Genomic DNA, 18,594 nt, shown 5'->3' with positions numbered 1-18,594 from the left:
TTGGGTATTAAAATAACTAGTTTCAAAGCAAGTTTAACTCTTGGAGCTCTTAGCTTTTCTGCTCTTTCATTATCAGTGTGTCTTTTTTTAGGAATAAAGAAATGTGGATTGTCAGTAGAGCAGTTAACAGGATTCAGAAGTCTTCAATTCTAGTCTTAGTTGTAAGTGAATGTGCTAACTGATTTTGGGCAAGACACCGATGCTTACCATGGCTTGTCTTTTACAGTGATCAATGTCTGTGGCATCATATAGTATCATCTGATATTACTACTGTATAATCTGGAATAATTAAAGGTATTATTTAAATAATTGATGCAATGGGAATTAAAACTGACTAAAGTTTAAACATAGATATTTTACCTGGTACTACTAAATTAACCAACACAGAATAACTATGTACAAAATTCCTAAAGTTTTTATATTTTTTAATATTGTGGTATATTTTTATACAAATATATAAAATATAAAATTATGTATGTGATATTAGGTATTTTTTTCTTTTTTATATGTTATTTTAAAGATATGGGGTACAATTCAGGATTAGGTATGTATGTGATACTAGAAATGCCATATGATAACCTTGATATTAAAAGTTCTTGAGGTAATTTTCAACATGCATTGAATGTGGAGATAAGAAATTAGTTTGTGTCTATGTGTAGGAATTCCTTGTCAATTATCATGTTCTTGAGGACTTTGAACACACTATAAAATAAAATTCAGAATCTTAGGGTTGAAAGAAGATGTCTCTAAGTGGTGTTGTCATGTGATCACTAAATATAGATAGACTTTCATGGTATTTTCAATTATTTTGCTATTATAAACAATATTGTAGTAGGTAACCTTGAACATGTCTCCTGGAACCATGTGTGAGGGTTTGCTAGGGTAAGCAAAAAGAAGTGAATTTGCTCATCTGAGTGGTAGTATACTCATTCTAAATATTAATAGAGAATGCCAAATTGGGTTTCCAAAAAGCTTCTTTCACTCTTACTTCCCCTCACAGTATAATATTGTATATTAATATATGTAATAGATGATTAATTTTTTCTCACTTTAACCAACACTTTTCAATTTTTGCCAGTGTTTTGTGATAGCATTGGTGTCTCCTTGTTTATTTTCATTTAAATGATTACTAGGACAGTTAACTATCTTTTCACATTTAGTAACATTTGTATTTCCTCACAAAGAAACTGTTAGATCATTGCCCAGGTTTCCATTAGGCTCTTAAAAAAGTCTTTAGGAGTTTATTATATATTCTGGTTATTATTTGATTAATATATATGTTGGTTGACCTATTTTTAAAAATTAAAATGAACATTTACTTGTATTTGTCTTAAATTTAAATATTCTCCAGCCTGCTTTCAGCCTTTAAACCGTTAACTATTTTTATAGTTTTGCCTTTACAATTTACATTTTTAACCCATCTGAAATCATTTTTCTGAGAGGTATGAAGTGGGAGCTAACATTTTTATTCCTGAAATGAATGGATAATTTGTCAATAACATTCGTTGTAGTCCATCTCTTTCCCACTGAATTAAAAACTTCCTTTCAGGTGTCAAATTCTCATTCTTAGATTCATTGGTCTGTTTTTTAACTTTCTGTTTCATTTTCTTCATCTACTTGTTTATTCTTCTGCGAATACTTAATTTCTATAGATTTATATTAATAATTGATATTTTACTATCTGGTTGAGCAAGAACATCTCTGTGTGGGGACACACACACACCCTTGAGTGTTCCTCTTTCAGAAGCTTATCTTGTAAATTCTAGCATAATTCCTTTTCTAGAAGAATTTTAGAAAAAGCTTGTCAGATTTATTTAGAAGTCTGTTGCTACTTTGACTGGGATTGCATTGGATTTACATGTAATTTGCAAAAACCTGGCATATTTACAATATTGAGATTCATTCTGGTGTATAGCTTTATTTTTTGTTCAGGTATTCTGTTTAATGCTCTTCAGAAAAATTTTGTTTCTTATGCCTCATATATTTTATTCCATCTTCATTAAGTTTATCCCTAGCTATTTTATCATATCTGTTGCTACTGTGAAATGTGATTGTTATATTTTTAAAAATTAAAATGAACATTTACTTATATTGTCTTAAATTTAAATAAACTGTTTTGTCTTAAAGATTACTTTGCTTACCACTGACTTTCAGTCTTCCTCTTGGGTTCATTTTTCATTTTGCTGGAGCATATCTTCTAGTTATTATTTTAGCTAGGATTTGTGAGTGATACATTTTTTGAATTCATTCATATCTGAAAATGTCATTACACTTGTCTGATAGTTTGTCAGATTATAGAATTGTAAGTCCAAAATCATTTTTGCCTCGGTATTCTAGAAAATATTTCTCCAGCACTTTTTTATATTTAATGTTTCTAATGAATTTCAAGTCAAGATGGTGTTTTTTGTTTGTAAATAACATTTTTTCTCTTTAGAAGCTTTCAGGATTTTCTCATTAACCATGAAATACTAATATTTTACCACTATTTTCTATGACTAGGTCTTTTCTCAGTCTTCTTGCTTAGCCCTCAGTGGGATTTAATGCAAAAAGAGAGAGAAAATAATTTTTATGATTTCTTTATTTTTCCTCTGAGTTCTATGTTCTTTTTCTGGAAATCCTATTATGTGTATATTATAACTTTCGGATGGATTCACCATGCCTCCTAACCTTTATTTCATACTTATCATCTCCCTGACCGTTTGCATGAAGATCTGGAAGAATTTCTCAGTTTGAGTCGGGCTCGGTGGCTCAGCCTGTAATCCCGCGCTTTGGGAGGCTGAGGTGAGTGGATTGCCTGAGCCTGCGGGTTCGAGACCCACCTGGGCAACTTGGACAGACCTCATCTCTACAATAAATAAAAAAATTAGCCGGGCATGGTAGCGCGCACCTGTAGTTCCAGCTACTTGGAAGGCTGAGGTGGAAGGATCGCCGGAGCCCAGCAGGTCAAGGCTGCGGTGGCCGGGAGTGGCCACTGCACTCCAGTCTGGGTGACAAAGTGAGACTCCAACTCAAAAAAAAAAAAAATTTTTTTCTCAGTTTGATCTTTGTGCTTCCAAATTGCTTTTCAACTAAGTCAATTATTCCATTCAGCCTTGAGTTTTTTATTTTTGCTATATTTCATTTTGAAAATTTCTTATCTTTTTTTTCATTAAAGTTTGCTCTTGTTTCATGGATTTAATAACCTCTTTAAATCCATACTATGGTAATCAGTTTATGTTTTAAAGTCTTCAACCATTTACTGTTTTTATTCAGGTGTCATTGATATGTATGTGTGGTCTGATGCTTTTGTTTCATGGTGTTAGTTTTCCTCAAATGTTTGCTGAGTCTTAATCTACTCATGTTAGGCTTGAGTTGTTCCTGTTAATCTGTCTGTGAATGCTATAACTAATTACCTCAGATTTCACCAGTGACTTTGTGAGTATTACAGGGTGTAACAGGAGCTAGTCTTCTGGGAATAGGGACTCCATGAATACTGCTAGCCATTTGCAGCATCTACAAATGCCCTACATTTCTGGCCCAAATGTCCAATCAAAATAGTCCCACCAAATGGCGATTTGTTTCCCTGTGTAGCGATTTGTCTCCCTGTGTACTTATTTTTGACTATGTACTGCAAACTTTATCTGAATGGATTCTTTGAGAACTACAATAAACTCGTCTTTCCATGGAGAAAACATGAATTTACCTTTGCCAGGTGCCAAAGTTTTAACCTAGGTGCCTAAAGCTAACCTTAGATCTGGTTGTCGGTTGGGGTTTCTGGGACCCAAGAAATATAAACCAAAGCTAAAAATCTCCAGGAGGGTTGGTCCATAAACACAACATGGGAAGGGGTAAGTTTAAGTCTGATTTGCCCTTATTCTAACAGTATAGCATTGTATGGTTGTAGGTTAATGTTGAAAAGGCCACCTATTAGACCTATCACCTTGGACAGGTCTTGGGCATTGGATTCTATTCTTCTTGCCTGTGAGACCAATAAAACAAAAACCTATGTGTGCCTGGCTCAGGGCAAAAGCTGCATTAATGTTCAGGTACAGGCCCAGGGTGAGGCAAGTCCTGCCCCTGCTCAGGGGCTCTGTGCTTACTTCTCTGGATTCTAGCTTTTCCTTAGATTTTTATATGGTAGTATTTTACTGTCTTCTCAACTCTTTGATACATTTAAGACACTTGTGTGTGTGTGTGCATATGTGTGTGTGTGTGTGTGTGTGTGTGTGTGTGTGTGTGTGTGTGTGTTATTTTTTTCTTTGAGTCAGAGTTCTCACTCAGTTACCTAGACTGGAGTGCAGTGGCACACTCATGACCACCCCAGCATCGACCTGCTGGGCTCCGGCAATCCTTCCACCTCAGCCTTCCAAGCAGCCAGAACCATAGGTGCGCACTACCATGCCTGACTAATTTTTGATTTATTGTAGAGGCAAGATCTCACCAAGTTGCAGCGGCTGATCTCGAACCCATGGGCTCAGGCAATCCATCGCCTCAGCCTCCCAAAGTGCTGGGATTGCAGGCTGACCCACCAAGCCCAACCAAGCTTGTATATTTTTATGTACCATTTTATTTCAGTGGAAGGGTTGGTCCAATAATCTAGTAACCTAGCCTTTCATTACTAGAAATGAGAGTCCTGTCCTCTCCTCTGCATATGGTGGTACTAATGGTGGTGAGGGTAGTACGGGTCAGAACTCATAGGCTGCTCCTACTGTTGATTTCAATTAATCACCCTCCCCTTTTACCTGAGGGTTCCTTCCCCTTTTTCTTGAACCCACCAGTACATCTTTTCTAGCAATATTCTCTTTCGCACATTTTGGACAAAAGTTTCCTCTTTTAATTCAATTCCATCTCTTATTTTGTCTCCTAGGTATTCCCAATGATTTATTTTTCATCAAGGGCAGCCCTGTGTATTTCCAGAGCTGATGAGTTTTTTTTTTCCTTCAAATCTCTCAATTAGGGAAGCTGCAGGGTATATGTCATTTTATCCAATCTCAGATTATTCTCTTTAATCTCAGCACTGTAACCTTGGTTCCAAGTCTGTGGGGACAGGCTTAAAGAAGTCTTAAGAACAAATTTTTCTCATCTACTATATCTCATTGGCTGATAAACTATATAAATGAGACTGGTGACTATAGTAAGTAAAATGGAAGAATTCAGCAAAATTACAAAATGAATGAAAGACTGACAAAATGCCACTGTTGGTGTTTATGTAATCATCATATTGCCAAAACAACTAATTGAAAAGCAAATAACTCCATCAATCACCTGCCTGTTAGTTCTATATGAAAACAAACATATGCATATTACATTTTAAAATATTTGAATGACGGATTGCATTTTTAGTTTTTCATCTGGCTGTTTGGTGGCATGTACAAATAGCCTGAGGCAAGTAAATATGATTATGAGGCAAATACCTAGCACAGTCCTCTGGAGAATACAGACTTAGAATAACAAAGAGGTAATGCAGAATAAAAACATTTCCTTCTCATTAGAGGATTCAGGTCTTACTAAATTATTTACTTCATAATTTAAAAATATCTATAAATTTAGAATATAAAAATGTTTACATAACCTACTCCACAGGTTTGGGGGATATATTTTACAAATTTCTGTTACATGGGTGTTCTGTTTAATTTTACAAGTGCTTTTGAGTATCTACTTAGTGTCAAGCTCTGCAATGAGCTAGATGAGCTATAAAAGGCAAGTAAAACACAATCTCTATATTTAGGTAATTAATTTGGTAGGGGAGTTAAAAACTAACTCGATTATGAGACTGTGATAAATAAGACAATAAAGGCACAATGTACTATGAAGAACAGCTTGGGAAAAATTATTTTAGGGGAAAGGAAGTAGAACTTGAGGTGGACCTGAAAAATGAACAAAGATGCTATGTTGTAGATTTATGGTGGTGATGGGAAAGAAGATAGAAAACGAAAGTCCATTCCTCCACACAGATAATCTGCAGAACATATTAAGAAAGATATGAGGTGAGAGAATTAACTAGGTATACTGAGTAGCTAATATTTTGAATTGGTTTAAATAAAATATGTGTGCAGCTAGGACAAAAAAGAAAGGAAACTGGGATCTAATTACACAGGATTTTAACTACTGGACAAGATGTTAGAACTTTATTCTGTATAAAGTGGGTATTTGAACAGGGGAATATTATAATTAGATCTGGAGTTTATTACTATTATTTCTGGCAGTTATCTGTGTATTGTGTATAAAAGAGAGGAGAGTTAAAAGTGCAAAAGTGTAAATAAAATATATTAAAATGATATTTTAAGTTGAGACAGTGAAAATGCATAGATAAGGGAATCACTGAGGATGTAGAATTGACAGGATTTGGTGAAGGAATGAATAAATGTAAAGGGTTAAGAGATTCTGGTTCCAGATTTGGCTTTGCAGAATGTCCCTGTGGAAGCAATTTCACTATGCTGGGCTTCAGTCTTATTATCCATAAAAACACTGAGTTAGATGATACTTAGGGAATTAGAACTATGTGAGCACACAGTTTTGAGGGTTTATACTTGAAAATGAAAGGAGCAGGAAGGGATAGCTAAAGTCATTAAGAAGAGAAAAACCACAGGAGAGGAAATAATATTGAGAAGAAATGTTGAACTTAAGACATTTGTATACATTATTTATGAACATCATGTGGCTGAACATGCAGGTCTAAAGATTAGGAGGAAGGTCTGAGATCTGGACACACATGTAAACAAAGCTTGGGGTTTGGGAGAGAGCAAAAAAGGCACAGAATATGAAGAACAAGAAAGCCAAGCACTGGACTTTGGGCATGCCATTTAAAGTGAGAGTTGAGGCTGGGCAGGATGGCTCAGGCCTGTATCTCAGCACTTTGGGAGGCTGGGGTGGGAGGACAACAGCTTGAGACTAGCCTAGACAACACAATGAGACCTCGTCTCTATAGTTAAATATATATAAAGAGAGAATTGAGGAATACGAATCAGTGTAAGAGCCTGGGATGGTTTTACAGAGGTGCACAGAGGTCAAGCAGAAAGAAACATGCGAGATTATTAGATTAGTAATCAATGAGCTATTGGCTTTCTTTGAGAAAGCAATTTCAATTGAGGTTTAGATGTTAGAATCCATTAAGAGCAGGTAAGGCTATCACTGGCAGAATTAATTCCTTGCATATGTATATGATGAGAGAGACATTTGAGACTTATATGCAAGTAATGGGGTGGAATTGGGAAGAGTGATTCATGGCAGACAAAAAGGACATGTCAGAAGGGTAGTTCCCCAATGCAGCTGAGATAAAGATTAGGTATGGGCATTTATGGAATCAGATGAGGGGTCTGTTTCCCTAGCTTTCCTCAGGATGAGGGTTGTCCTCTCCCCTCTGAGTGCTGTCCTGTTGGATAGATCCAGAGAGCAGTAGTAATTAGTTAATATAGAAAACTTTCTGATCTGTATACTAAAAACTATAAAACATTGCTGAGAGAAATTGAAGATGATGCAAATAAATAAAAAGAGATCCTGTATTTATGGATTGAAAGAATTAATATTGTTAAAATATCCATATTATGCAAAACAATCTACAGATTTAATGTAATCTCTTTTAAAATTCCAATGTAATTTTTCACATAAATGGAAAAAAACAGTCCTAAATTTTGTATGAAACTATAAAAGACCTTGAATAGCCAAAACAATCTTGAGCAAAAAGAAGAAATCTGGAGACACCAGAGAACTTGGTTTCAAATATATTACAAAGCTATAGTAATCAAAACAGCATGATACTAGCCTAAAAAAATTGACTAATAGAACAGGATAGAGAGCCCAGAAGTAAATCTATGCATTTATGCCCAATCAATTTTCAACAAAGTTATCAAGAACAATGGGGAAAGGACAGTATATTTAATAAATTGTGTTGGGAAAACGATATTCACATGCAGATGAAAGTGAACTCTTATTTTACAGTATATAGAAAAATCAACTCAAAATGTATTAAAGACTTAAACACAATAGAATGACTATTAACAAAAAGACAAAAATTAACAAATGCTGGCAAGGATACAGAGAAAAGGGAACACTTATACACTGTTGATGAGAATGTAAATTAGTACAGTCATTTGGAAAACAGTATGAAGTTTTCTCAAAAAACTAAAAAAAAAGAACTACCATATGATCCAGCAACTCTACTACTGGGTATTTACCCAAGGAAAGAAACTCAGCATAGTGAAGAGATACCTGCACTCTCCCATGTTTATTGCAGCACTTTTCAAAATAGCCAAGATATAAAAACCTAAATGTCCATCAACAGATGAATGGACACACACATACACAATGGAACACTATCTTGTCATACAATGAAATCCTTGTCATTAGTGCAACAAGGATGAGCCAGGATGACGTTATGTTAAGTGAAATAAGCAAGTCATAGAAAGACAAATACTGCATGTTTTCACTCATATATGGGAGCTAAAAGAATTGAGCTCATAGAAGCCTAAAGTAGAATTGTGGTTATTAGAAGGTAGGAAGGGAAGGGGAAGAGGAGGATAGGGACAGGTTGGCTAATGGATATAAAATTACAGCTAGATAGGAGGAATAAGTTATAGAGTCCTATAGCACTGTAGGGTAAATATGGTTAACAATAATTTATATTTTCAAAAGGCTAGAGAGAATTTTGAATGTTTACAACACAAAGAAATAATAAATGTTTGAGGTGATGGATATGTGAATTCCTCTGATTTGATAATTACATATTGTATACATGCATTGTAATATCACTCTGCATTTCATAAATATGTACAATTGCTATGTACCAACTAAAAACAAAAGAAAAAACAATATTCAGAAGACTTACAAGGGGGGACAAAAAACATGGAATTTATTGATTATAAATTGTGTATTTATTCGACATGTTTAAAGTTCAGTCACCTTCAGAATACTCTCCATTTGATGCAATATATCTATCAAAACATGTTTTCCACTGCTCAAAACAGTTTTGAACTTGTCAATTTTGATGCCTTTTAGTGCGTCTGCTGTTTTTTGCTGTTGTTTGTTTGTTTCACCTCTTCCACATTGGCAAAATGTCTCTCTTTGAGGACTTTTTTTCATTCGAGGAAACAAAAAATGTTGCTTGGGGTGATATCAGGTGAATAGGGAGGTTGGGGCATGGGGATCATGCTGTCTTTGGCCAAAAATTGCTGAACATTCAGTGCGGTATGGGCAGGTGCACTCATAAATCATTCATCATGAAATGGGTAAACACAATGAAAGGATCTCCAAAAAAAATTCACTGAAGCTGAAAGAAGCCTCTCACAACAACACTAGCTGATGGGTTCCTAGAACACTTTTCGGGGGCGGGGGCGGGGGGGGCAACTGTACTGCAAGGGTCTATCCTCCAAAAAATAATTCTGCTTTTTGAGGGTTCCCCTCTTACATTCCAGACTGTAAAAAAATATAACTTTATTTTTCTGAAACTGGTACTTAATTTTATGTTGGGACACATGTTATCATATCGGAACAAAATTTAATCTATTCTTTACAAATAAACCCAATCACTTGGTCGTTTTAATAAAGACTAAACATAAAAAAAAAACCCCAAACTGTAAAACTACTAGAAGAAAACAGAGGAAAAATTTCATGATATTGATCTGGGTAATGATTTCTTGAATATGACCCCAGAAGCACAGGTAAGAAAAGTGAAAACAGACAAATGAGATTGTATCTAATCAAAAATATTCTGCACAGCAAAAGAAAAATAGAGGAAAGAGAAAACCATTAATTGAGAGATAATATTTGCAAACCATACATTTGATAAAGAGTTAATATCCAAAATACACAAGAAACTCAATAACTTGTAAGAAAACAAATAATCTGATTAAAAAATGGGTAAAGGACTGGAATAGACATTTCTCAAAAGAAGACATACAAATGGCCAACAGATGAGATATTCAATATCACTAATCACATGAGATATCACATCATATCAGATAGAATGGCTGTTATCAAAAAGATGAAAGACAAGTGCTGGGAAAGGATGGAAAAGGGGGAAATCTTTGCTGTTGGTGGGAATGCAAATTAGTCAGCCATTATGGAAAACAGTACGGAGTTTCTTCAAAAAACTAAAAACAGAATTACCATATAACCCAGCCATTCCTCTTCCAGGTATATATCAAAAGGAATTGGAATCAGTATGATGAGGAGATATCTGCACTCTCATGTTTACTGCAGCAATATTCACAATAGCCAAGATACGAAATCAGTCTAAGTGTTCATCATTGGATGAATGGATAAAGAAAAAGTGGTATATATATATATACAATGAAATACTACTCAGCCTGAACAAAGAAGGAATTTCTATTGTTTGTGATGACAGTGATGAACCTGGGGGACATCATGCTAAATGAAATCAGCCAGGCACAGACAAATACTTCATGATTTCACTTACATGTGAAATCCAAAAAGCTGAACTCACGGAAGTAGAGAGTAGAATGGTAGTTACCATGGACTGGGGCTAGGGAATGGGGAGATACTGGCCACATGGCGCAAAGTTTCAGTTAAATAGGAAGAATATGTTTTAGATGTCTATTTTACAGCATAGTGACTACAGTTAATAATGTACTGTATATTTCAAAATTGCTAAAATAGATGTTAAATGTTCTCACCACAACAAAGTATATGAAGTGATATATTAATTAGATTGATTTAATCATTCTACAATGTAAACATATATCGAAATGTTACCTTGTTCACCATAAATATACACTTCTTATTTGTGAATTTAAAATAAAATTAAAAATCAGGAACCGTTCAGATAAATCTAAGCTATAAATAAAAGAAAAAGCTTCATTTCTGTCAGGAAATTTGCAAAAGAGAAATGCGGTTTATTTTTGTTTTTGTTTTTACTGATCCCTAACATAACACAACAATCAAACCTCGCTAGCAGTCACCAATCCCATTACAACACCTGCTATCTCCTGCTTCTCTTCAAGTAAAGATGCTCCAGATACTGGCAGTTTATTCTTTCCTGGGTAGAAGTATAACATCAAAGAACTTAATGAAAGCAAAGATAATTTAGTACTCTTCAATTTCATAAGTTACTAAAACAGCACTGTTAGTAGCAGGAACATTTCTGAAGCAGTATTGCCTGCCTGTACTGTTTGGGCTCATCCTCCACTGCAACATGTCCAGGACATGGTCTTTATGTGTCACCTTTCTGGGACAGACAGGGACCTAGATGAGACTGCCAGGCTACTGCTTTCTGGCCTCTGGTTAGTGTGAAATTGATGTGGTACTTGCCCTTTTCAACTGGGATAAGGAGTTGCTAGATGGGTGAGCATCAGAGGAGAGAATTGCTATGAACTGTTGTTTTGTTTTTCAAATTGTAGAAGTGTACGATAGTAAGGAGTCACTGCTAGAAAGAGATAGGCTGGATAGAGGAAACCTTGGATCCTGGATAACCTAGAGCCAGAGCTCCTGGCAATCAATGCCTTTTCTCTGCCTCAGTTATATATCTTACACTATTTTAAAGCGGCAGCTGAATTGGAAGAGTGAATAGAGAAAAAACACACAATTAATTTTCCTTCTTTTTTTTTTTTCTAAGCTATACATTTTGGGACAGACTGTTCATTCTTTTGATCATCTTCAGCTAATTTATTCTGGGGATTTACCGAAAGGAAAAAAGTAATCTCAGCAACTTTTTAGGAATTTTCCCTAGGTGAAGGTAGGATCAGAGACAATCATATAGTTATGGCCCCCCTCACTCAGTATTTTTATGTAGGTAAAGTTAAAATACAATGACTATCAAGTGAAAAGTTCATAAAAAGGCAACAAGCAAGCTTGCAAAGTATATGTGAGTGAAACGGAGTAGAATTGTCTGCTTTGCCTGGAGAACTAGAACTAGGGTAGAGAGTTAGAGAGAGAGAGAGAGAGAGAGAGAGAGAGAGAGAGAGAAAGAACTGGGTTAGAGCTTAAGGGTTGATGTTACTTATGAATCTTAGGGCTTGTAAAGCAACTGTCTTCTTCCCCACGACTTCCCTGGTTCTTCGTACACCTGCAATCAATACATGAACTCTTGAAAACTCAATTCTGATCCTGCAGAGTACCATAATCCAGGAAGAGCTCTGTAATCACCATCACTATCTCTACTTTCTCTCCTTGTGTTCACCCCTACCAATTGAAATCAGGTTTCGTCGATGTTTCTCTACTCTGGAAACAAATATTTTTTAGCTATTAAATCCGTGGTCACTTGTTGAAACTTACCTTATTTCCTATTCTCTCTGGCATGTGGCATTGTTGGCTATTCCCATTTTCTTGGCACTCTTTCGCCCTGGACTTCTGTGACACCATTCTCTCCAGCCTTGTTACCCATCTACTCTTTCAGTCCCCACTGCAATTGCTGTAGTTGAAGTCTTTATTCGTTTTTGTTTGGACCATTTGATAGTTTCCTACTTATTACATTATCACCAGCGTTATAAGGCCAAAATACATCCACCCCTGTACTGACAAAATACTTTTTATTTTTTGGTTAAAGGGCATTACACTTCTTGTTTCCCATTAATATTGTTTTTACTTTAATTATTATTTTTAATTGACACATGATAATTGTATATACTTATGGATACAGTGTGATATTTTGATACATATATACAATTGTAATGATCAAGTCAGGGTAATAAGCATATCTGACATTTCATTTATCATTTTTTGTGTTGGGAACATTCAAAATCCCCTTTCACCTATCTGAAAATATACAAAAAAATTTTAATTACACTCTCCCTATATTGTTATTTACAGTCTCCCTATAGTGCTATAGAACACTAGAGCTTATTCCTATTTAGCTGTACATTTGCATCAGTCAACCAACCTTCAGCTATCTGCCTTCCTCTATGTTTTCCCACCTCTAGTAACCACTATTCTACTCTAAAAGCCATTTTTCTAAGGCATGATTCCATTCATGTTCTTCAATGAGTAAATCCTTAAATGAGTCCCTACAGCTCACAGGATAAAACCCAGACTTCATAGGCTGTCGCATAGTCTCGCCTACCACTCTGGCCTTGTCAGTCACTATATTCCTTCTTCTATTCTACACCACAGCACACTTGATATCCTTATCTATAGACCATGGTCTTTTATTGCTCCATGTCTTTTTCTTCTTATCTGGACTGAAAAGTTCTTATTCTCCCTTGACTGCTTGGTGAACATTCACAATATTTCAAAATTCACTTTATGCCATTTCCTTTATGAAGCCTATCTGATCATTCTGCACTTTGGTAGAATTAACCTCTCTCTCATTTGTGCCCACAGTATCCTGTAGATGATTTTGTTTTACTACCTACAATACTTTACAATTTATTCATTTGCTTACTCTTGTTTCTCTCTTCAAGACTCTAAAAGTTGCTCAAAGATAGGGACTATGTGCTAGATATTCTTGTATCCCCAATGCTGCTGGCACATAACTTTCATTAAATATTTCATTTCCCCCCTACAATGCAATGATCTTTGATCTTTAGAATAGTCGTATTTTGTGCAAGCATCATCACAATCAATGTTAGAACATTTTCATTACCCCCCCCAAGAAATCCTATACCCCTTAGCCATCATCTCCCCAATTTCTCTTTACCTCCAAACCCTAGATAACCAGTAATTTACTATCAGTCTCTGACATTTGCATAATATGTAGCCTTCTCTATCTTTTTTTTTTTTTTTTTTGCTTAGTATAATGTTTTCAAGGTTCATCCATCTCATATTTCATTTAGTTTTTGCTGAATAATATTCCATTGTTTAGATATTCCGCATTTTATTTATCTATTTAGTCAGTTGATGAGCATTTGGGCTATTTATACTTTTTAGCTATATAAATAATGCTGTCATTCGTGTACAAGTTTTGAGGTAAAAATATGTTTTCAATTCTCCTGGATATATACCTTGGAGTGGAACTGTTAGAACATATGATAATTCTATGTGTAGCCTTTTGAGGAATGGCTAGACTGTTTTCCAAAGTGTTGAACCATTTTAAAAAAATTGAGGTGAAATTCACATAACATACTATTATCCATTTTAAATGAAATAATTACGTGACACTTAGTACACTCACAATCTTGTGCAACTACCACCTTTCTCTAGTTTCAAAACTTTTCCATCACCTCAGAAGTATACTCTACCCATTAAGTGGTCACTTCCAATTCTCCCCTCCACCAACCCCTGACAACCACTGATCTGCTTTCTATCTCCATGGATCTACCTATTTTAGATAATTCATAAAATAGGAATCATACAATATACGGCCTTTTGTCTGACCTCTTTCACATATCATAACGTTTTTGAGGTTCATCCAAGTTGTAGCACGTCAGTACTTTTTTTTCCTAATGACTGAATAATATTCCATTGTATGTATATACCAAGGTTTGTTTATTCATTTGTTCGTTGATATTTGGGTTGTTTCCACCTTTAAGCTATAATGGATAATGCTTCTATAAACATTCATGTTCAAATTTCTGTGTGAACCTATGTTTTCATTTTTCTAGTAGTGGAATTGATGAGCCTATTATTTCACTTTTTCCCCCCTTTTTTAAAGACAGGGTCAGGCAGAGTACAGTGGCATAATCATAGCTCCTTACAGGCTCCTGGGCTCAAGTGATCCTTCCATCTCAGCCTCCCAAGGCACATGCCACCATGCTCAGCTAATTTTAAAAATTTGTTATAGAGATGTGATCTCACTATATTGCTCAGGTTGGTTTCAAACTCCAGGCCTCAAACAATCACCCCCCCTCAGCCTCCCAAAGTGCTGGAATTACAGATGTAAGCCACTGTGCCCAGTCCTTCATTTCACTTTTTTGAGAAGCACCACACTGTTTTCCACAGTGGCCATACCATTTTATATTTCATAGGCAGTGCATGAAGGTTCCTATTTCTCCAATGCTCTATTGAAGCTTAATAATTTTATGTGTTTTAAAACTTAATAACCTTTTTTTTTCTTGAGTTGGAGTCTCACTCTGTTGCCCAGGCTGAAGTGCTGTGGCACACTCACAGCCACCCCAGCGCTGACTTGACTTTTAAGTAGCCAGAACCACAGGAGCACCGCTACCATGCCCGGTTAATTTTTTTGATTTATTGTAAAGATGAGGTCTCGCCAAGTTACCTGGGCTGGTCTTGAACTCCTGAGCTCAGGCAATCCTCTCACCTTGGCCTTCCAAAGTGCTAGAATTACAGGCAGAGCCACTGAGCCCGGCCATTAATAGTCATTTTAATGGGTGTGACATAATATTTCATTGTGGTTTTGGTTTGCATTTCCTAAATGACCAATTAATATTGAACATCTTTCATGTCCTTGGTCATTTGTTCTTCTTTGGAGATGTCTATTCAATTCCTTTGCCCAATTTTAAACTAGGTTGTTTGTAATTTTGGGGGTAAGTTGTAAAGTTCTTGGTATATTCTGAGTACTAAACGCTCACTGGATATATGAGTTGCAAACATCCTCTCCCATTCTGTGGGTTGTCTTTTCAGTTTCTTGATGATATCCTTTGAAGCACAAGAGTTTTTAATTTTGATATCCAGTTTATCTGTTTTTTTTTGTTTGTTTGTTTTTTTGCTTGCGCTTTTGGTGGCATATCTAAGAAATTATTACCTAATCCAAGGCTAAGAAAATTCATGCTCATATTTTCTTCTATGAGTTTCAGCTATTATATTTAGGTCTTTGATTCATTTTGAATTAATTTTGTGTTTATGGGGTATGAAGTAGGGATGCAAATTCAATATTTTGCATATGGCTATTTAGTTGTTCCAGCACCATTTGTTGAAGACATTATTTCCCACACCCTCCTTCCCTTTGAGTTGTCATGGTACCTTTGCCAAAATCAGTTGACCATAAGTGTGAGAGTTTACTTGTAAGTTCTCAATTCTATTCCATTAATTTGTCTATCTTCACACCAGTACCATACTATCTTGATTACTGTACCTTTGTACTAAATTTTGAAATTGGGAAATGTGAGTCCTTCAACTTTTTTCAAGAAGAACATTCCTTTTTTTTTTTTTGAGTAGGAGTCTCACTCTGCTGCCCAGTTGGAGTGCAGTGGCATGCTCATGGCCACTGCATCCTTGACCTACTGGGCTCAGGTGATCCTTCTGTCTTAGCCTTCCAAGTAGTTGGAACTACAGGCATGCACCACCACACCTGGCTAATTTTTTGATTTATTGTAGAGATGGGGTCTCGCCAAGTTGCCCAGGCTGGTCTCAAACCCGTGGGCTCAGGCAATCCTCTCACCTCGGCCTCCAAAATGTTGGGATTACAGCCGTGAGTCACAGCATCCAGCAGAACATTTTATTCTTACATGAAATTTAAGATGAAGGACATTTGTATAAATTTTAAGATCAGTTTGTCAATTTCTGAAAAGAAGTTGGCTGGAATTTTTTTTTAGAATTTAAAAAAAAAATTTTATTTTAAAGATGTGGGGTACGATTCAGGATTAGGTATACAAATGGTCATTGTACAGGTAAAGTTTGGGCCTCACTTTGGTCCCCACTTCCCCTGGTTTGAGATCAGGTACCCCTATTGATGAAATGTCCCTCCCTCTCCTCCAGCAGTTTCCCACTACTGCCAATCCCTTTCTTATTGTATTATGATAATTGTTCAGGGTCCACTTATGAGTGAGACATTGTTTCTGTGATAGATCACTGAGTATTATAGACTCTAAATTCATCCAAGTTGCTGTGAAGTCCATAATTTTGTTCTTTATGGCTGTGTAATATTCCATTATGTTTATGTACCACATTTTTAAAAAGTCCATTCCTCTTTTAATGGGCAGCCCGGTTGGTTCCATGTTTTTGCTATTGTGAATAATGCTGCAATAACGTGCATGTGCAGGTATCTTTTTCATAGAGTGATTTGAGTTCCTCCAGGTATATTCCCAGAAGGGGGATTGCTGGACCCATGGAAGGTCAATTTTTAGATCTTTTAGGAATGGCCACATTGTTTTCCACAGAGGGTATTCTAGTTTACAGTCCCACCAACAGTGTAGCGGTGTTCCCTTTTCACTGCATCCTCTCCAGCATCTGTTGTTCTTTGAGTTACTAATGATGGCCATCTTGACTGGAGTTAGGTGATATCTCAGTGTGGTTTTAATTTGCATTTCTTTGATGATTAGTGAGGCTGAACATTTTTTCATGTATCCTGTTGGATACTCATGTCTTGAGAAGTGTCTGTTCATATTTTTTCCCCCACTTAGTAACAGGGCTGTTTGTTTTTTTCTTTTTTGGCACGTTTGAGTTCCTTATAGATCTTAGATGTTAGGCCTCTGTCAGATATACAGTTGGCAATATTTTTTCCCAGTCTGTGGGCTGTCTCCCCGCTCTCTCAGTGGTTTCTTTGGCTTTGCAGATGCTTGTCAGTTTGATGAAGTCCCACTTGTCTATCTTATCCTTTTTGGCCTAGGCATTTGGGATTTTGATCAGGAATTGGTTGCCAGTTTCAATTTCCATAAGAGTGTCTTCTGCATTTTCTAAAGCTCTTATAGTTTGAGGTTTTACATGTAGGTCTTTGATTCATTTAGAGTTCATTTTTATGTATGAAGATAGGTAGGGATCCTGTTTTAATCTTCTGCATGTCTTTCCAATCTTGATGTCTTCTACTTTTTCTCGTGTAACTGACATGGACTTCCAGTGCAATGTTGACTAGAAATGGCAAAAGTGGACATCCATGTCTTATTCTTGATGCTAGGGGAACACATTCAGTTTCTTACCATTAAATACAATAGCTGTGGTTTTTTTTGAGACTATCTTTTTATCAGGTTGAGGAAGTTTCCTTCTATTCCTAGTTTGTTGTGTGTTTTTATCACAAAGGGTGTTGAGTTTTGTCAAATCCTTTTTCTGAATCAATTAGCATAGTCTTTATCTTTTTGTATGTAATGTGTTACACTGATTAATTTTTTGGATGATAAACCAATCTCACATTTCTGGGTTAAATCCAAATTAATATTCCCTAAATGAAATTCATCATGAACAAATTATATGAGGGCTGGGTAAAAATTAACTCAAGAAATGGTCAAAGAAACAAGACTGAAAAATAACTTCCATTTTTAGATAGTAACTACTTTGGAAACATTGAAATTTTGGAAGTGGAATTGTTTATGGCACTTTCCCATTCTTTGAGTCCTATATTTTTTGTTTTGAGTCCTAGAACTATATCTTCATGACATTCTAGATTTAACACTTAACCTGTCCCAAATATTCCTATTTTATAAAAATTACTGTAGTGTCTTCCTCATAGCTTTCTCTCTTACTCTTTCTCCCACACCTCCCCTCCCCATACATTGTTCTCAAGTATAGCCCCAAGTGAGAATATCGTTACCAACTATACTTACTGGATATTTTTAAGTACTTGTACAAAAATGGTATTAATTAGAAATATAGAGAAGTTACTTTTGATTTTCTAATGGCTTCTGACCTTAGTGCTGTTACAGCAAAGAGAAAATACCCTCACAGAGAACCATAAGGACAAAAAAACTTACTTTTAATTGTGACCCCAAGAATTATCAATATCTCTATTAACAGGGACAAGGGCTTCATCTTTTCTTAAGCAGCTCCTCTTCACTAACACAGGCAGAACTAGATGTCTGTCTCACAAGCTTCCTCTTCTCAGTTCTGGGAGGGTGG

General features: G+C 35.8%; 1 protein-coding gene across 1 annotated transcript in view; it reads right to left on the bottom strand.

Moving 5' to 3' along the window:
• The window catches only part of SEL1L2 (SEL1L2 ERAD E3 ligase adaptor subunit), a 138,959-nt gene extending 120,365 nt beyond the window's left edge, over nucleotides 1–18,594 (bottom strand). The window contains exon 1 of the mRNA XM_008057119.1: nucleotides 18,450–18,594. Coding sequence (XP_008055310.1) covers nucleotides 18,450–18,507 — 58 coding nt within the window. The 5' untranslated portion in view covers nucleotides 18,508–18,594. The remainder of the gene's footprint in view (nucleotides 1–18,449) is intronic.

This window comes from Carlito syrichta, unplaced genomic scaffold (genome assembly GCF_000164805.1).
Source record: "Carlito syrichta isolate Samal-C Ts95f unplaced genomic scaffold, Tarsius_syrichta-2.0.1 Scaffold302767, whole genome shotgun sequence".
NCBI lineage: Eukaryota > Metazoa > Chordata > Mammalia > Primates > Tarsiidae > Carlito > Carlito syrichta.
This window is presented reverse-complemented; position numbering and strand designations above follow the sequence as displayed.